This window comes from Trichomonas vaginalis, chromosome II (genome assembly GCF_026262505.1).
Source record: "Trichomonas vaginalis G3 chromosome II, whole genome shotgun sequence".
NCBI classification, from domain to species: Eukaryota; Parabasalia; order Trichomonadida; family Trichomonadidae; genus Trichomonas; species Trichomonas vaginalis.
The window spans coordinates 7,753,197-7,772,985 of record NC_067204.1 but is presented as its reverse complement, the minus strand read 5'-3'; the positions used below and the strand labels follow the sequence as shown (position 1 = coordinate 7,772,985).

Sequence of the window (19,789 nt, the reverse complement as noted above, 5' to 3'; positions counted from 1 at the left end):
CCTCGTTTCAAACTTGTCAAAGTTCAAGGTGGTATACTTTCAAAGACAGTTCCTAACAAATATAAGACAACTCCTGACGAATATCTAAAGAAGTTGAAAATGACGACTAAGCATTTCTATACATGCGTAAACTGTCATGTAAGGTGGCATGTAGTCTTTACTTTGTCCGTTGTTTGTGTATATCCTGAAACGAAATGTGAATGGTCTCCTCCTCCCCTGAGTGTCACTCCAGTAACAATTTATAGCAAAACTGAACGTCGTCTTTAACATCATATCCTTTACCTTTTGTCATTCCTGACCATTCCCAATATCTATGCTTATGCCAACCTTCTCGAGATGTACTTAAATCTATGTAGTGACTGTGTGCAGGTAAGTTTTCACCTGAAATCGTTTTACTTCCACCTGTTTCCTTTGAAGAGTTTGCACAATACAAAAACCTGTCGACTATTTGAGTCCAAGTTCCAAAACCAAGTACTGTTTCTGGTCTGGTAGAGTTCATTGAAACATATAATGAGCCAACCGGGTAAATAAGATTCGGCAAAATTTGTTTAAGCACATTGAGTTCCTGTCTTAGATGTATAATACTATTGTCATTAGACATCAAAGTATCTACAAGACTTGTTGCCGGTGGTATTGTTGGACCTTTACTTGGCAAGGTTGTGTTTAGTGTAATATCATCTGCTGTAAAAGTTGTAAAACTTGTATGTGTATGTCCAAACGGCACTTTTCCTGTTTAAGGTTTCTTGTAAGTTTGTAATATTTGCAATGGTATGTGTATGTCCAACGTCAACTTTTCCTGTTTAAGGTTTCTTGTAAGTTTGTAATATTTGCCAATGGTATGTGTATGTCCAACGTCACTTTTCCTGTTTAAGGTTTCTTGTAAGTTTGTAATATTTGCAATGGTATGTGTATGTCAACGGCACTTTTCCTGTTTAAGGTTTCTTGTAAGTTTGTAATATCAGATATAGAATGTATATGAGTCTTTTTAGAATATTCGTTTTCAGCTCTTGTCACTTCACTTGACATTTTATTGTCACATATGTTTTTGTCTGCTAGTTCAGGATGAGTATGTTCTTTGTTGCATAAGCATTGTTAGCTCTTTCTTCTTCTTTTGCTATTGCATCGTCTACATATTCTTTGTCAGCTTTGTTGTCAACATCTGCTTTCAAAAGAAGTTCATTTATAGGTTTCTCGTTTAAAGTTCCTTTTGTTGGATTTATACAGACAGTATGGTTCTTATTGTCTTGAAATAGAAACTCATCTGTCATTGGGTTTAATGTCAGTTTTAAGTTTCCTTCTTTCAATGACTCAGATATCTTAGAATAGTTTGAAAAGTTTGTTGTGTTCTTATTTAGAGCTTGTATAATGAGTTGTCGGTTGTGTTGTATTTCTCTCATAGACGCTGTTTCATTTGACATTTTTATTCTAGATAAATATGCTTTCATAGAAAAAGAAAATTCTAGAGTTGCTACAACTAAACCATTAGATGAACTTTTTTACTAATGTCGGTCAAAAGTTTAGAGACAGAGACCGTAAAGCATGAAGGCTATCGTTTTTGACTACCCGTTAAGATGGTTAAGAGACCCATCTGTCACAAAAGCTATTGGCTTTCGTAGAATGAAGTTCATTTCAGAAGCCATACATGGTTTCCCATTTACGGTCGGTTTTGAAGTTCGATACTATAACAAAGAAAAACGTATGTTATGAGAAATTTGAACAGGGAAAACTTTTACAAGTTAGTTTTGCTTGTAAACTTAGAAACAACTCTTCAAGCTTTTCAAGAAAAAATAAACGATATCTATATCGAATATGCAAACAGTATAACATTGACGAAAGGAGAGTATCATCTCGATATTATATATGACAGGAAAAATGCAACTGTTAAAATCAATAGAATAGAAGACCTTGGAGAAAACGTTTATATTTCTACAAAATATAACAACTTGGCATGGTATAGATTTCTGAGGATGTTAAATCAGCCTGCAGAATATCCAGTACACCCGGACTTTTTGAAGTCGAAACCCTAATGGAACATATGAAAATATTTTCGACCCAGATGCTATTATCGTTCATGCTTCATTTTCTGGTGCACAAAACTCTTTCTTATGCTTGGCAAATGACTTTTACGAAAAACCTACAAAGCTATATGAACCACCAAGTGGAAGTATTTCAGACTTTCAAGTATGGTTTACAACAGATGGAAGAAAAAGAATAATTCCATTATACCATGCGTTTTACTTAGAACTTAGTTTCATATACAACTACTATCGAACGGTAAAAATATAATTTTTTAATACGGTTGAGGTGTTGGATTTGGTTGCCAACTAGACTGTGGTGCAGGTTCAGGCTGTTGTATAACAGGAGCTTGTTCTTCTGGTTCAGGGTCTTTAGGTATAATACCAACGAACTGACCTACTCTTTTACCAATATTTTTGACTCCGTTCCAAATTCCTCTTCCTACGGTTTTTATTCCATTCCATATACCTCTTCCAACATTTCGAAAGAAGTTTCCTATTCTTCCAAAGAAACCCATTTTACTATATGTAAAAATCTAATGTCCGCCTAGTCTCTTACGTTTCCTGTTGAGTTCCATAGCATTCTTTAACTGGAGCTCATACATTCTGTTTCTCCTCTGGTAGAAAACATATTCTGGGTCAACTCCTGTGTTCGCGTCATCTGCATAAAGTTGTTTATATCCCACTTCAGGGTTTGTATAAAACTCTTTCCATCTCATATTTGCATACCATGGTGGCAAACCTAACGCAGCGTCATTTGACATGGCAGTTTGCATTTGTACATCTGTTGGCACTTGACCATAGTTTGCCATTGCAGTTTGTATTCTAACTTCATTTGGAATATTCTCTGGGTTTGGTTGTCCAGGTTGCTGTGCATTCGCTAAGTTCTGTGCGTCCATTTAATATTAGATAAAAATATCTCTTACGAGTACATATGCTGAACGTTTGCAGGCATTGGTTCATCTTCATATTCTCTATATCTTTCTGCCATGTCAAAGAAATAAATGACACAATGGAAAAAACCTAAAACAAGTAGTCCTATTTCAAACCACATTTACTTACTAATAAAATTTCTTTGTTATGACACTTTCTCCGGTTTATAGGACCTCTCTCATATTCTATCTTGTCATATCTAAACTCATAGTCATGTATGTCCTCTAACCATCTCATAACGGTTTCCAAACCACTTTTATCGGATGTAAAGTAAAAGCATGGACAGTTATGTAAAACGTCTAAAGTTTCTAAAGAGTCTCTCAAAGTCCAGTCTACTTGGTATTGAAAATCGCATGTGTTATAGAACGGCGGGTCCACTATAAAGAAAACATTTTCCTTGTCTTTATATTTTTCATACAACTCTGTCCAACGACATCTCACAAACTCTATACCCTCAATATATTTTTCTATGTCCTCTTTGAAAACATTTGTATAGTTAAGATATAAAACTTTTGACATAAGTGTTTCAATGTCATGAACTCTTATAGAACCACTATATAATAGTCTAGCAGATATACTATCCCAGTCTATATATTCTGCTTTTTTCAAAACTCTCTCACAATATTTTTCTTATCTAATGGTATACGTTCCATCTTACCTATAGGTATCTTTTCTTTTAACTCTTTCAATATATTGTTTGTATCTGGTATATGTTTGAGACGGTCCATATAGTTGTCGAAGTCATTGCATATAATCTTTGAGTCTGGGAATATTGTATGGCACAAATGGGATATATAGAAACTTCCACCGAACAAATCTACAAATGTTAGACCATTCGGTAGTTTCTTAAGTTCTCTCAATAGAATATCTTTACATTTACTCTTATTTCCAAAGAAGGGTAACGGTGGTTTTGTAAAATTCATTTATATATAATAATAAAAATGTTTTTTCCTGAAAAGTGACAGAAAGGGCTTCTCAAAGTATACTTCCTTGGAACGCCTGTAACTTTTCCTGTAGCGACGATAGACCCTTACTTGTCCGGACAAAGTTATACTATTTTGAGTGCTCTACCAAAAATTTTTATGGGCTAGAGGGCGCAACGCGCCTGGAAGCCCCCAGTACCCAAAAAAACTTCATTTATACTAAACATCTTCAGGGCTAGAGGGCACGAAGTGCCTGGAGGCCCCACTCCCTTTTTTTTTTTTTTTTCTTTTTATGTATGTAGTAATTCCTCAATAAAGTGCCAAAACCCTATTAAAATATATGAACATTTTCAACATTTTAATGTTTTTATTTAAAAATTTGATGGAATATGAGCTTCAAACAATTATTATGTAAATAGGTAGCCAAGATAATGCCTAAAAATAAGGTTCTAAATTCTGAAGTTTACATGATCCTCTCGTGTGCACCCTTAAAAAAAATGCAAAAAAATGTAATAAAATAAAAAAATTTTTAGTATCGATAATCTGAAATATGTTGTTTACTTAAGCCACTCGCTTCGCTCGCGGCTTAGTTTCGTAGTTTCGTACAATCTTTTTTCGAATCTGTTCTTTTCGTCAGCCGCGAGCGAAGCGAGTGGCTTAGTTTCGTAATTTCATACAATCTTTTTTCGAATCTGTTCTTTTCTTAAGCCGCGAGCGAAGCGAGTGGCTTAGTTTCGTAATTTCATACAATTATTTTACGAATTTGTTCTTTTTGTCAACCGCGAGCGAAGCGAGTGGCTTTTTATTTTTAAAATTTTTTTCTTTCTTACTTTTTCCCCCCTTACTTACAAATTTGATAGTAACTTACCAAATCTCTCTATCATATAATAATAAATTAATCCATTTTTTGTTTCAAATCTAACACTTTACATTTCTGACATGTAAACATGTCATTTTTCACTTCACCTCACTGGGCAAGTTTGTGCCCCCTCGCCAGTTTTGAATCCGCTTATTTTTATCGACCAAAATTATAATAAATATAATTTTCGATAAGTATTCTACCCAAATGATTCTTCAAAAATTTATTTTTCGGATTTTATTCCGTAAAAAAACGTTACAGAAAACGCCTAGAAAATTTCGAATTTTCCCTAAAAAATTCAGTGCAGGTCGATTTAAGAGATTTTTCAAAAATAATCATATCAGTAGATAGGGTATAATATAGAGAAGCTTTATGAATAACTTAAAATCCGGGAAACTCAATATTCAACGAGAAAAACGCTTAACGAATCTCACTTTTGGTGTAAACATCACAAAAAATTGAGAGGGCTTTCTGGTCGGAAGCCTCCCTTAAAATTTTTCTTTCTTGATTTTTTACAAAATCTACTTAGAATTATGCAAAATATGACTAAATAATTATAAATTTCAAGTTAAATTTTAATTTTGATAAATAATTTAAATTTCAAAATATCAAGTTCAGTTCGACTATGTATGTAGTAATTCCTCAATAAAGTGCCAAAACCCTATTAAAATATATGAACATTTTCAACATTTTAAATGTTTTTATTTAAAAATTTGATGGAATATGAGCTTCAAACAATTATTATGTAAATAAAAATAATTAAATATATGTATTTATTCGTATTACAACCGTAGTAAGTCGATTCTTCCTTTCTTCTACTGAGATTTGAATTTGATTTCGAATTGTAAAGAGATTCAAAGGGAAAATACTAGCGGATAAAAACTACCTCCATGAAAGGGTCATAATGGAGTCAAGTTGTATTTTTTGATATTTTTTGCTTTTCGAGCCTAAATAGGTAGCCAAGATAATGCCTAAAAATAAGGTTCTAAATTCTGAAGTTTACATGATCCTCTCGTGTGCACCCTTAATAAATGTAATAATATTGTGAATATCACAATATTGCCATATAGCGTTTCTTTCATTCAAAAATATGCGTTCTTTTACTGTTTGAACCTTAAATACATCAACTTCCCAATCTCAGTTAAGAGTGTTGATGAATATGCATTCGTTAAATGCAAATCTATTCGATGTCCAACTATTGAGAATACGACAGTTAATTACATTAACATGATTGTAAATTCTGGAATTCCTTATAATACTTCATGTGAAGATATCCAAATCACTCATAATATCAAGCCTCAAATCATGATTAATGGACGATACAAAGACATTCGAAAACGCTAATTATATTTATGATAAATCACTCATTATTCAAACATGTCTCTTTCTTTTTTATAATCAATTATCTAATAAAAATGCTCATATCCTATATCCAATATCATATATCCTTACTATTTTAATTGTGAAAGGTGAAAAATGAACAATAAAATATATCTTTTATGTTTAGAAATGATTAATCAAAAAGGAGCACAATAATCATATCAGAATTTAATTGATGATTAAATAGAGCAATTTGAGTTGATAAAAAAAGCATTATTTATAAAAATAGTTATGTTCAGAAGTTGGGGAAAAAAAGATTATTTAATTTATAAAACATTTGTTTTTATTTAGTGAGATTCAAGTAGGAATGCGCTAATTACGCCATTTGACCGGGCGTACATTTTTTTTGTTCGCCCAAATATTTCGCCATTTGAGAAATTCAAAAATTAAAAATAAAATTTTAATCTTGATTTTTTAATTTTCGTGATTTTTTTGGAACTTACATAAGCGATTAAATACATTTTTTAAGCACTCGTTTATTATATGTAAATATATCTTAATAAATTTAATTCCTTAAGGTAGAGCGTGTTCAAATTTAAAATCTCATACAATATTTTCTTAATGGCGTATTTTTCTGAGGTCGCCCAAATAAAGGCGAATTCAAAATTGAGAACTCCAAGGCGTATGGCGAGTATTCAAAAAGTACGCCACTTACAAAATATTGAATGTGGATTATCAAATTTTTGGCGTGTTCAATTTCAAAATATTGATACTTAGTTTATATCACTCTAGATGATGTTATGAATGTAACAATAACACAAATAGAATTTTTTCTTAGAGATTATTTTAAAATTTTTATTTTAAAAAATGTTGAAAATAGTATTTTAAGTATATTGTGTAAAAAATTAAAAAGACACAAATTTAATCATTTTTATATAAGCAATGACAAATTCCAGATATGAAAAATATCCTGGTGATGAAAGGACTTATGAAAAATTAGAGTATAATGCAAAATCCAACATTGGATTATGGGTTGTACTGCTCAGGTTCCCACCCAAGATGGAGATTCATTCAGATGCGCCTTTAAAAAAAGAGATGATCACCTAAAAAAAGAAATCAGCAATGGGAAGCTTCATAAATGTTTCCCTGATAGTGCAAAACAAAAAGATATTCGAAATTTTATATTATCTACAGAATCACAAATGGAAGGTTCTGTTGAATTTAATGCTGATGGAATTTTTCGCAGATTAGCTATCCTATTAGCAAAGCATAATATCTCTCTCAGCACAGGGGAAAGTGACGAAATATACAACTTAATTGTGTATAGCTTTTGTTTAGGCTATACAACATCAAAGGAGAATGGAAAAACTGCAATACAAGTTGGAATGGAAAAAATCCCTCATTACAAGCGCGATAAGCTCAAAGATATACTCATACAGACATCCAAAGAGATTCATTCAAGTATTATGGCGCGCTTCTCTACGTTCAGCATGCCTTACGCTAGTGTCGCTCTAGACGAAGGTACCACACAGAAGAGATCTTTACTCGACTTTGTGTTGGAAAATCCTTGCTTTCCAATTCAGTTTATCCAGCCCATACAGAAAGAATGACTGGATTGAAGACTGCCAACTACACACTCGCGATCAATAATGGATTGAAGGCAATCCATGATTGTCACGTGCAGATCGGCTGTGTCATAGTTGATGGAGGAACAGCACAATTGGCTGCACTTACTGGTAAGGATAATTCCATCCTTGCCTTATCCAAGGTGCAATGGATGAAGGAAATCATTGTTGTACCCTGTATTTGCCACAGGGTACACAATGCTTATAAGGCGGCAATGAACCATCCAGCAATTTCACCATTGAAGGATCAATTGCTGGAAGTTGCCGAAATATGCCGCCAGCATGTCGAGGTTTTTGGATCAAGATGCCCATCCAATGTCGAAACAAGATGGGTATCCTTCATCTATCCTCTCCATTTTATCTGGACCAAGCGGGCGAAGGTGACATTATTCCATTCCATTCCATTCCTGACGGAACAGAAGATCTTTATAAGTGTTCCGTCATCTTCGCCAGCTTGGTCCTGATCTTCGAAGACCCGAAGTCTCCACTTTCCAGGGTCTATCCTTGCATCTATAATGCAATGAAGGCCCTGGAAGAGCTTGATGCCGAAAACAACAGATTCGCCAGAATCTTTAGGGACATCTTGCTTGAGAAGACCATTCATTCGCAAATCTTATATACGAAAAAAAGAGATCTGACATTGTGTCAGATCTCAGTAAAAGTGACATTTACATGTCAAAAAAATAGAATGAGTTTAAGTAATTAAAATTGAGGGTGAGAGTAGTATTTTATGAAATAAGATCTCTCACCCTCCAATTCATCCTATGGCGCCGAAAAAAATTTTGGTGAAATGCGACCACATTTCACCAAAATTTCTCGGCGCCATATAGAGAACTAGAGCCTGTGAGGTACTGATACTATCCATGTACCTCGCAGGCTCTAGTTCCAAGCCAAAATGGCTAAAAATTGCCCGCAATGTGAACAATTGCGGGCAATTTTTAGCCATTTTGGCTGGGAATTGGAGGGTGAGAGTAGTATTGTATGAAATAATATCTCTCACCCTCCAATTCATCCAAAGGCGAATATTTTCTACATTTCCATAACATTCATTTCAACGGAAACTCATTCAAAATTCTATATATTTAATTTTTCAATCTTATTCAATTTCATATTCAAAATTAATTTGAATTACATTCAAAACATTTATACCTGATTAATAACATGATATCATTTGTTACCAATATACCAATTCGGCTGTTCTAATTTTGGATTCCCATTCATAAATTGATCAATCTATATTGAAACCTATTCAAATTATTTTCTTATTGATAACATTTTATTTTTATTTGTCTTCAACTATTCATTTATTTTATCATTATTTTTCGATTTTTTTAGTTTCAAATTTTTTATTATCTTTATTGTTTTTTATTTTTCTAATTTTTAAAAATTTCTGCTTAGAATCTGAATCTCATTTTATTTTTCAATAAAAATTCATGTTTACCAATATTCAATCACTTTTCTCGTTCCCCAAATTTTTATTTTATCTTAATCGTTACTGATTTCTAACACATTCTTTTATAAAAATTATTCTGATCGTAATTTTAATTTCGCCATTGTAGTTATTCACTAATTTTTAGTTCATTGTTGTTTTCTCATTGTCCAATTTTATTTTCTTCACTTTAAAGATTTTTTTAAAAAATTTACAATTTGAATTCAACTTTTGTGAAAAATATTTTTTCAATAATATCTTTCAAAATTATTTATATTTTCTATATTTTATTCAATTGTTCACAATTTATTATTTATTCAAAATTCATTCTCTTGGATATTTATACCCAAATAGACTTTCACTGGCTAGAGCAATCTCTAACCAGGTTACACTGTTGTAAACAGAAATTCATCAAAAGTGACACCTCAGAAAAGCTAAAATATTGAATTTTTGGAACTTTTGATAGAGCACGTTTTTAAATATTAATTAAAGTAAGTGTATATTATGTAAAGATTCTTTTTAATAAAAAAATAAAATTTTGAAGAAGAACACAAAATCTTCTGAAAAATAATATCACATAAACTCATATTATTTTCTAATATATAACTATTTTATATAAAAATCAAATTCAATGATCTTAAAAGCGAAGGATAAACCTCAAAATTTACGAATATAATGAGTGGGAATATAATGCTTATCTATCATAAAACCATATGAAATATCAATTTTTGCTTTACGCCTAATTTTTGACGACAATTAGCAAAAAATGTTAAATGTTAACACTCAGTCCATTTGAATATGAAAAATAAAATTGACTTTGATTAAATGTTTTTATTTATCATGCAATTCTTCTTGCGACCAAAGATTTGAATAAAAGTTCAAAAAATAAGATAGCTTAAAAAATAATATACGGTAGTGTTTACTAATAGATGAATAGTATATAAATTCTATTAAAATGGATTTGATCCAAAAAAATATATAAAATTTGATCATAAATAAAATCGTTTTAAATTACTTCTTCATTTAAATTATAACAATTATTTTTGGTTTTATATTTTTTTGGATCAAATCCATTTTAATAGAATTTATATACTATTCATCTATTAGTAAACACTACCGTATATTATTTTTTAAGCTATCTTATTTTTTGAAATTTTATTCAAATCTTTGGTCGCAAGAAGAATTGCATGATAAATAAAAACATTTAATCAAAGTCAATTTTATTTTTCATATTCAAATGGACTGAGTGTTAACATTTAACATTTTTTGCTAATTGTCGTCAAAAATTAGGCGTAAAGCAAAAATTGATATTTCATATGGTTTTATGATAGATAAGCATTATATTCCCACTCATTATATTCGTAAATTTTGAGGTTTATCCTTCGCTTTTAAGATCATTGAATTTGATTTTTATATAAAATAGTTATATATTAGAAAATAATATGAGTTTATGTGATATTATTTTTCAGAAGATTTCATTCTATATGCCTATGAAAAGTACTCTCAAAACTAACTTTTTCCTAATTATAATTAAATCTAGAATATTGTATTATGCTTAGTATTATTTCATTTTTCTCATTCAATTTAGAATTTACAAATGTTAAAAAAATTGAGAGCTGTCACTTTTGATGAATTTCTGTTTATTACAACACCAACATCAAAAGCTATCGTTGCTATTGACTAATGTTCCACTCAGCGATGGTACATCACGTAATTGCATTAACAAGTTAACTTACTACAAAAGCCTTCTGTGCTTTCGTCTTATTACTATCGAAGAGTTTTACAAGCACTCGTCCAGAGAATTTACAAGTTTATACATATTCCATAATGGAAAATTCTACAATTGCATTGAAGTCTTACCAACAAAAGATGAGATCTTGTTGAATCGATACTTGGAAGAACAAGAAATTACACAGAGTAATGGTTCTACTCCTCTTAATAGCGCACAACAACAGCTCAGACCCAGCAATGGTACATCTCCTCTTAGTAGTGCACAACAACAGCTCAGACCCAGCAATGGTACATCTCCTCTTAGTAGTGCACAACAACAGCTCAGACCCAGCAATGGTACATCTCCTCTTAGTAGTGCACAACAACAGCTCAGACCGAGTATATAAGAATTTCCGAAAAGTGACACCCAAAAGTGACACTTTCAATAGGGGGTAACACTTAAAAAGTGACAATTTAAAATTCACAATAAATAAAAATAATAAATTTTTTAGTCTATTAAATTATTCTTTTCTTTGAAATCCTCCAAAAATTCTTCGAAATGTTCTAAAATATAACCTGGAGAATTATAACAAAATTCATTAATTTCTAACATATACGTATCTAACAATTCATTTGGAATTTCAAACGATCTTAAATATGTAATTGAATTTTGTATCTTCTCATTTATTTGAGAAAGTTTTTCTTCAGCATTTTCCAATAAAAATCTTAATGGATTCAAATTGGCTTCTTGATTCTGAACAAAATTTAATACTTGGTATAAACGTGATTGAACTTCTCTTTTCAATTTTGTTTTATAATCTGTCAATCGAGGCTCGCGAATTCTAATTGAAGGAATAAAACCTGTTTGAAGTAAATCGTTTTTAATACGATAAAAGTAATTGGGTGCAACTTCTTCTAAAAGATTTTTGACAAAAACATCAATTCTTTGATTTTTAACGCAGCCAAAATCGTGATATTTTATCTTTTTAAATAAAGATTCAGAAACGTTATTCACAACGGTTAATTCATTTGGTCTGGCAGCGGCTATCTACTGTTGTTTATGAATGTCCCACTGACGTGTAAAGTATTGATTAAATTCCAATTGATCTTGAATTTTATCAATAATGTGCTCTTTATACATTTTTGCAGCATCTTCTTCTGTGCAATCACGATAATAACATAAAATGTTCATAAATTTTTCGACTTCTGATCTAATCTCTTCATCATTTATCTTTGAGAGATTCTTTTTAAGTGCGCGTATTACATGTAGCGCGCACCAAAAGATATTGCACTCCGGAAATGAATTCCTAATCCCCTTGAAATGTTTAGTGCACAGTCAGTACATGATAAATTCAGGTTCTGTGTGAGTTGTTTCAAAATATTTACTTAAGCAAAAAGAAATATTTTCACTATTATCTGGATATATTATAAAATAACACAAAGGGATAGAATGAGTATTAGCAAATTTGGTAGCTAATACATAAAAAGGAAATCCATGAATAATTAATTTAAACGTAGAGTCTAAGTGATAAATTGGTGGTTTTTCATGAATTTGAGAGATCATATCATTATCAGAGTAAATAAAAACCAATTTGTCTGGAAAATCAGTATCTTCACCTTGAATGTCAAAATAAATAAGGTCATCATGTTGATCTTCCCATTGATTAACATAGTTTTGTAAAGATTGAAATTGATTTAAAGATATGTCTGGTAAAGATCTCATAAGATCTTTTTGTTGTAAATAATATTTCAATTGATTGATTGCAGTTTGTTTCATAGTCATGTGAATACAAGTATGATCTTTAGGTATTTCAAGCGTTTTGTTGACTTCTTGTGTTGCATTAAGTGGACTTCCGTGATTCATGAGAAATTTTTTAATCCAAGCACGGTAAGTACCACTTGTAGGTGTATTTTTATGTTGTGGTGGTGGTCCTGAGTGAATATGAGTTAAGTTTGCAGATTTAAAAATGTAATTGTCGAAATTTTTAATAAATTTAAAGCCTGCTGGGCAGCCTTCGTATTCGCATCGGTGGTAGATTAATACTCCTGTTCCAATTGATAGTTTTTGTGGGTCTTTGACAAATCTTATGTTACCATGCAGCTCTGCAGCTATAACAAAACGAGAATATTCTAAATATCCTATGGCTTGATCAACCTCGCATGGAGGATCGGGTGGAGGATGTTGCATTGAGCAGCAAAAGGGAAAAATAAAATTGAAAACTCACATTGAAAAATAACGGTTTAATAGAAAATATTTTTGAGTATCTAAATTGGGATAAAGGATATAGAATAGATAACTAGTACTTAATATATGATACATGTACACGAAATGGAAGAATGTGTACTAAAAGAAAGAGAAATTTTAGCTTAATATTTTACATACGAATCAATTATCTTTGGTTAAAAGGTAGAATTGTTGGCTATGATGTACTGATTCATGATCAGTACATCATAGCCAACAATTCCTTATACAAAATTCAAAAACTTGGGTGCAATCAGTTCTGATTGCACCCAAGTTTTTGAACTTTCTTGAGGGAATTAAAGGGTGAGAGATTTATAGTCTATCTATATATCTCCCACCCTCTAATTCCCTCCCTGACAGCGGGAAACTTTGTCTGAATGTTAAACTATTCAGACAAAGTTTCCCACTGTTTGCGAAGGAATTGTTGGCTATGATGTACTGATTCATGATCAGTACATCATAGCCAACAATTCCTTATATAAAGTTCAAAAACTTGGGTGCAATCAGAACTGATTGCACCCAAGTTTTTGAACTTTCTTGAGGGAATGGAAGAGTAAGAGGTATACATTATGAATATATACCTCTTACCCTTCCATTCCTCTCTGACAGCGGAAACTTTGTCTGAATGTTAAACTATTCAGACAAAGTTTCCCGCTGTCAGCGAAAGAATTGTTCCATCTGGTGCATAGAGTGTGAATCTATGCACCAAATGGAGCAAGTCCCTCGCGAAATTGCCAAAACTTGCGTCGCATTTCAAAGATTGCGACCCAAATTTTGGCGATTTCTAGTAGAGATGGAGTATTTTGAGTCACTGACCTATATGCAGTGGCTCAAAGGGCTCCATCTCTACTTTGAAGCAAGGAAACTTTCCTCGAAATTTTGATAATTTGAAGAAAGTTTTCAAGCAATTAACAAAGGATTACTCGCTATGAGGTAAAAATTCTAGATTTTCACCTCATAGCGAGAGCTTCCCTTTCATTGCTTGAAAACTTTCCCCAGCTTCAAAATTGGGGAAAGGGCTGTAAAGTCGACTCCGATACCAGCAGGTACCAGAGTATTTAAAAGAGAAGCCCTCGTACGAGTTTCTATGAAGACCTTCTCATTCAAGAAGATCTTAATAGAAAATCGTACGAGGGCATTGGAAACTCGCGTCTGGTACATGTTGGTACCAGAGTGTTTGAGATTTGAAGACTCTGGTACTAACATGTACCAGAATTTATGATGAATTTAAGATGGACCATTATAAAATGGTAGGGGTTTGTTTCAAAAAAATTTAGATGAGATTTGCATAGATATAGATTATATGATTTATACATATGAAAAATAATATATAAAAATATAATTTTGAGATAATTATGTAAATAATATTTTAAATATTTGAATTTGAGGTATAATTTTATAGTAAAATATATTATAAAGAGTATTTATATAAATATTGTAAAATAATATAAGTAATAAAAATTGAGACCCCCTCCCTGTTTTTGATGTTTTGTCACTTTTTCGGTAATTCTTATTGTTTCCAGCTCAGACCCAGCAATGGTACATCTCCTCTTAGTAGTGCACAACAACAGCTCAGACCCAGCAATGGTACATCTCCTCTTAGTAGTGCACAACAACAGCTCAGACCCAGCAATGGTACATCTCCTCTTAGTAGTGCACAACAACAGCTCAGACCCAGCAATGGTACATCTCCTCTTAGTAGTGCACAACAACAGCTCAGACCCAGCAATGGTACATCTCCTCTTAGTAGTGCACAACAACAGCTCAGACCCAGCAATGGTACATCTCTCTTAGTAGTGCACAACAACAGCTCAGACCCAGCAATGGTACATCTCCTCTTAGTAGTGCACAACAACAGCTCAGACCCAGCAATGGTACATCTCCTCTTAGTAGTGCACAACAACAGCTCAGACCCAGCAATGGTACATCTCCTCTTAGTAGTGCACAACAACAGCTCAGACCCAGCAATGGTACATCTCCTCTTAATAGTGCACAACAACAGCTCAGACCCAGCAATGGTACATCTCCTCTTAGTAGTGCACAACAACAGCTCAGACCCAGCAATGGTACATCTCCTCTTAGTAGTGCACAACAACAGCTCAGACCCAGCAATGGTACATCTCCTCTTAGTAGTGCACAACAACAGCTCAGACCCAGCAATGGTACATCTCCTCTTAATAGTGCACAACAACAGCTCAGACCCAGCAATGGTACATCTCCTCTTAGTAGTGCACAACAACAGCTCAGACCCAGCAATGGTACATCTCCTCTTAGTAGTGCACAACAACAGCTCAGACCCAGCAATGGTACATCTCCTCTTAGTAGTGCACAACAACAGCTCAGACCCAGCAATGGTACATCTCCTCTTAGTAGTGCACAACAACAGCTCAGACCCAGCAATGGTACATCTCCTCTTAATAGTGCACAACAACAGCTCAGACCCAGCAATGGTACATCTCCTCTTAGTAGTGCACAACAACAGCTCAGACCCAGCAATGGTACATCTCCTCTTAGTAGTGCACAACAACAGCTCAGACCCAGCAATGGTACATCTCCTCTTAGTAGTGCACAACAACAGCTCAGACCCAGCAATGGTACATCTCCTCTTAATAGTGCACAACAGTTAAATCCTCAAGCCACTCCTTCAAACCAATCATCTGGTACATACAATCAAATTGCTCCTAATCCCATCAGTTCCGATCAATCAAGTCAACGTGCTAATCCTCCTAATCCTCAATCTCGTCCGCACGACCAGTTGGTTGATATTCCACTTTCCCGTGGTAGACCCAAACAACCAGTTCCTGATGATCTCATGCAGGCCATTCTCAATTTATTCGAACAACATGGGCGACATGGTATCATCCCCACTTACCTTAGGCTTAATAAAGATATAGCATTCGCCCATGAGCATGAACAAGATTTTGTTCGAATGAAAGATGGCCTGCTTCCAGTTATGAGCTCAACACAGGACTGGTTTCAGAATGTGCTACGTGACAAGCCTCTCAATCTTATCTCTAAAGAAATCTCCGCTGACATTAATCAAGATGATAACCCTACTCCATATGCTATAAATTTACAAAATATCAAATATCTTCCTCTCCCTCTACCTCAGGCTCCATCAAGGCATATGGTCGAAAAGGCTTTTATCATTCTTGGATTAACACGTCCACGGGGACCCAAGAGACCTAAAGGGAGGACAAGATACGAGGCTTTACTTCCAAATCAAATCTGGCACGTTGACATTCACTTTCTCAATAAACGCAGAAGTGAATTATTGTATGGAGTAATAGATGATTGTACCAGAATGGTTTTGGAGTGGCAGCATCTCTCCTCCAAACATGCAAATCAGACCGTTAAGGTAATTGAGCGGGCCATAAAACGTTTTGGTCCCCCTCATACCATATGGTCTGATAATGGAGGAGAGAATAGAGGTGAATTCCTACAAGCGATGAGATGCAAAGGAATTCGAAATGTCTATATTGTGCCACATTGCCCTTACCAAAACGGTAAGATTGAGCGATTGTGGCCCAATATAGAAAACCGCAATCTAACATGGAGTAAAATTCAGAGTTGGGTCAATTCCTATAACTCCAAGCCCCATGCCGCACTACCGACACGTCTTCTCAATGGAAGGAAAATCAATTATACTCCAAATGAATTATGGATGAAGGGGCCCATTTGGAGACCAGGAATGTCTGCCAAATGGGTCGTTGATGGAGTTACCCAAGACTTTCTCCCAGGATCAGTACAGGCTAGAGAAATACCAGAACTCCAAGATGAGGAAGAAGAAATCGATAATAAAGATGGTAAAAAAGAGAAGGAGGGACAAAGTGAAGAATATGAAGGTGGATATGAAGAAGAATATGAAATAAATTATGAAGAAGATAATGATGAATAAAATGTCACTTTTTATATTTTTGACATGTAAAGTTGTCGCTTTTCTGTCAAGCCGTTTTTATCGTTTTCGTATATAACACAAATGGGGGACCTTTGGGCATTTGCATACATCATTACACCCAAAGGCCTCATGTTTGCTAGGAACAGTATCAATAGCAGAGAATTCCCTCCCCCAACAAGCGGCTACGTGAAGATGTTCCACTACCGGCAGAAAGAGGAAGACCCGATAGAAGATGTCAGGGAAATCTTCATGGGAGACGCCGCCGCTGAAGCAGAAGGAAACACCGAACCACCAGCACCCTCGTTGAAGCACAATTGGCCAGCCCAGGATCTTAATAGATTCAATGAAGATCTTCATGAGCAGGAAGAAGTTCATGAGAGTAATGATGATACTGAGGGTGAAGAGCTCTGTGATTCTCCGATGGTTGATGCTGCAATTAGCTGGTTCACAAGCGAACTCAAAAAAAGAGGACGTAGTGATGATGTGATTGATGATATAGTTAAACTATTTAAAGATATGATTGCCAATAACAATCATATCTTTAAAACATCAAGAACTGTAAGTTGCTTGGACATTTTTGATTTTAATTTTAAAATCAATGATGAAAATTGGGGATTGTTCGCAAATATATGCCTCCGCATAACTTGCTGCACTTGTGCGGAGGCAAGCTGTGAAAGAACAATCTCAGCCCAGCGTCTCATCTTAACTTGTTCAAATTTAAACATGAGTAAGGAATTAATGGACGCTAGGCTAAAGATCATGAAGGGAGCTAGTTGGAAAACATAGTTGCTCTTGTTTTTGTAAAAATTATAAAATATTTTTTTTAAATTTGTTTCGTACCGAAATGGCTAACAAAAAAGTGACAGAAAACCTTAAATTGCGCGGCAATTTTAATTAAAAAAATAAACATTAATTTTTGTGATTGATATTATGCATTTTATTTATATTATATAAGATTTAAATTTAGGGGAAAAATTGGGAAAAAATAAGATTGGAAGTCTTTAGGTAAGAAGGAAAGGGCAAGAGATATATAGTGTACCTATATACCTCTTGCCCTTTCATTCTAAGTAGAAATGGGAGAAACTTTGTCCGCATCATAAGTTATGCGGACAAAGTTTCTCCGATTTCTAATGGGAATTGCAGGCTATGAGGCACTGATATATAATCAGTACCTCATAGCCTACAATTCCCCTTATTAGACTTCCAAACTTTGAGTTAATGTCTTGACATTAACTCAAAGTTTGGAAAACTTCTCGTAAGAATCAATCGTCAAAAACCTCGATTGCAGTTATATTCATTGTGTTAAATTTGATTTATTTTGAAATTTTTATAAATTAAATTTTATATAACATAAAGCGTTATGAATTAGTATTTCCATATGAATTTTATCTCGAAAATAGTAATTCTGTACAGTTATATTTCGGTTAATTTTGGAAATTTCTAGGAATACTTTAAGATAGTATGATTATATATAACTCTGCCTTCATGATTTATTTTAGCTTTCGCGCAAATATCAGTTAACTTAACTCCATTATTTGATTTTGTGATGGCTTCACAAAGCCAATCAATATCAATCTCTTCTGGAGAATGTCTTCTCATCTAGAATAATTTCAATACTTTACATACAAACATTTTTATTTCTAAAAAACTTTTTAATTTTTTCTAGGATATATGAATGAAAATAGTTAGAACAAGATTTTGAAGCTCAAAACATTAAAAATTATTAAAGATTTGTATAATATGATTAAAAATGGGAAATAATATGAGGCAATATAAAGGAATATGAATATTAAATAAATATATCTAAATAGAAAGAATCAGAAAAATCAAATTATTGGCGCCAAAAATGTCACCTTTTTGGTGAGCCATTTCGGTATGAGATAATATTTTTTTAAATTGTATATACTTGTATGTTTATTCGAAATGCACTGAGGTGGCCAGCCTCAGTGCATAGGTGTTTTTGTATTCATTCTTCGTTTTGAACGATTTTGTAATTTGATTTTGTTTTCGCATTTAACTTTGTTATGTATTGTATTGATTAGTGATACTATCCTATGTATTTCCAACTAGAATATGGTTGGCCAGACCATATTAGGACCATACATAGGATATGCATCAACTAATTTTAAACCAATTGTGAATTCCATTGAAGGCCATTCAATGGAATTCACAATTGGTTTAAGTGTTGCAGTAAGCAACACTACAATTAAAGAAATGAAGTGTTTTAAAGAAGAATAAATATGATTTTATTCATTAAAATTGAAAGGATAATAATTCAGAAATTTTGAAAGAAAGACGGCTTTTTTAATTGAGTGATCTGAAATATAATCAATAAATATTATCAAATTAAAATAAATAAGAGAATTATATAAAAATATGTTTTTATTTTGAATAAGAATTCAAAAAATGGTTAAAAGTAAATTGTGGTTGAGTAGTGATCCAACTGCTCTACCTTAGAGTATTTCTCCTTTGATTAATCCTCCTTAGATTAATCCTCCTCAGGTTATCCTCAGATTATCCTCGAACTACTCCTCAGATTATCCTCAGACGAGTCCTCAGATTATCCTCGAACTACTCCTCAGATTATCCTCAGACTACTCCTCAGATTATCCTCGAACTACTCCTCAGATTATCCTCAGACTACTCCTCAGATTATCCTCAGACTACTCCTCAGATTATCCTCAGATTATCCTCAGACTACTCCTCAGACTAGTCCTCAGATTATCCTCAGACTACTCCTCAGATTATCCTCAGATTATTCTCAGATTATCCTTAGACTTGTCCTCAGATTATTCTTAACACATTGCATATAAATCTCTAAATAATTTCTTATAA

At 33.3% G+C, this 19,789-nt stretch overlaps 7 protein-coding genes and 3 pseudogenes across 10 annotated transcripts, besides 9 other annotated features; 6 read left to right on the top strand and 4 right to left on the bottom strand.

Annotated features, from left to right (window-relative positions):
- Nucleotides 1-984: part of a mobile genetic element that runs on past the window's edge.
- On the bottom strand, nt 107-601 carry TVAGG3_0503940 (annotated as a pseudogene). Its single transcript has one exon. A coding segment is annotated over exon 1 (495 nt).
- A 451-nt stretch (nt 985-1,435) lies between the features above and the next one.
- TVAGG3_0503920 lies at nt 1,436-2,286 on the top strand (annotated as a pseudogene). The gene has a single exon. A coding segment is annotated over exon 1 (851 nt).
- A 4-nt stretch (nt 2,287-2,290) lies between these two features.
- On the bottom strand, nt 2,291-2,533 carry TVAGG3_0503910 (serine threonine-protein phosphatase family; the record flags this gene model as incomplete). The annotated part of the gene is made up of 1 exon (XM_051236736.1): nt 2,291-2,533. The coding sequence occupies one exon, from the start codon at nt 2,531-2,533 to the stop codon at nt 2,291-2,293; it is 243 nt and encodes an 80-aa protein (XP_051094560.1).
- Nucleotides 2,534-2,551: 18 nt separating this feature from the next.
- On the bottom strand, nt 2,552-2,914 carry TVAGG3_0503900 (uncharacterized protein; the record flags this gene model as incomplete). Its single annotated transcript, XM_001298273.1, has 1 exon — nt 2,552-2,914. One exon carries the CDS (start codon nt 2,912-2,914, stop codon nt 2,552-2,554), a length of 363 nt encoding a protein of 120 aa, XP_001298274.1.
- A 1,592-nt stretch (nt 2,915-4,506) lies between these two features.
- Nucleotides 4,507-4,672: a mobile genetic element.
- A 546-nt stretch (nt 4,673-5,218) lies between these two features.
- Nucleotides 5,219-5,753: a mobile genetic element.
- Nucleotides 5,754-7,656: 1,903 nt separating this feature from the next.
- TVAGG3_0503870 (uncharacterized protein) lies at nt 7,657-8,007 on the top strand (the record flags this gene model as incomplete). The annotated part of the gene is made up of 1 exon (XM_051236735.1): nt 7,657-8,007. A coding segment is annotated over one exon (351 nt), but the record flags the coding sequence as incomplete, so codon positions are not given.
- A 445-nt stretch (nt 8,008-8,452) lies between these two features.
- Nucleotides 8,453-8,561: a mobile genetic element.
- A 935-nt stretch (nt 8,562-9,496) lies between these two features.
- Nucleotides 9,497-9,534: a mobile genetic element.
- Nucleotides 9,535-10,713: 1,179 nt separating this feature from the next.
- Nucleotides 10,714-10,750: a mobile genetic element.
- Nucleotides 10,751-11,211: 461 nt separating this feature from the next.
- Nucleotides 11,212-14,576: a mobile genetic element.
- On the bottom strand, nt 11,323-12,006 carry TVAGG3_0503830 (annotated as a pseudogene). Its single transcript has one exon. A coding segment is annotated over exon 1 (684 nt).
- A 16-nt stretch (nt 14,577-14,592) lies between the features above and the next one.
- On the top strand, nt 14,593-14,815 carry TVAGG3_0503810 (uncharacterized protein; the record flags this gene model as incomplete). Its single annotated transcript, XM_051236734.1, has 1 exon — nt 14,593-14,815. A coding segment is annotated over one exon (223 nt), but the record flags the coding sequence as incomplete, so codon positions are not given.
- A 336-nt stretch (nt 14,816-15,151) lies between these two features.
- On the top strand, nt 15,152-15,836 carry TVAGG3_0503800 (uncharacterized protein; the record flags this gene model as incomplete). The annotated part of the gene is made up of 1 exon (XM_001281941.2): nt 15,152-15,836. A coding segment is annotated over one exon (685 nt), but the record flags the coding sequence as incomplete, so codon positions are not given.
- A 149-nt stretch (nt 15,837-15,985) lies between these two features.
- TVAGG3_0503790 (integrase core domain-containing protein) lies at nt 15,986-16,954 on the top strand (the record flags this gene model as incomplete). Its single annotated transcript, XM_051236733.1, has 1 exon — nt 15,986-16,954. One exon carries the CDS (start codon nt 15,986-15,988, stop codon nt 16,952-16,954), a length of 969 nt encoding a protein of 322 aa, XP_051094557.1.
- Nucleotides 16,955-16,970: 16 nt separating this feature from the next.
- Nucleotides 16,971-17,032: a mobile genetic element.
- A 3-nt stretch (nt 17,033-17,035) lies between these two features.
- Nucleotides 17,036-17,740, top strand: TVAGG3_0503770 (uncharacterized protein; the record flags this gene model as incomplete). Its single annotated transcript, XM_001314910.1, has 1 exon — nt 17,036-17,740. The coding sequence occupies one exon, from the start codon at nt 17,036-17,038 to the stop codon at nt 17,738-17,740; it is 705 nt and encodes a 234-aa protein (XP_001314945.1).
- Nucleotides 17,741-17,963: 223 nt separating this feature from the next.
- Nucleotides 17,964-18,170: a mobile genetic element.
- Between the last annotated feature and the right edge of the window lie 1,619 nt (nt 18,171-19,789).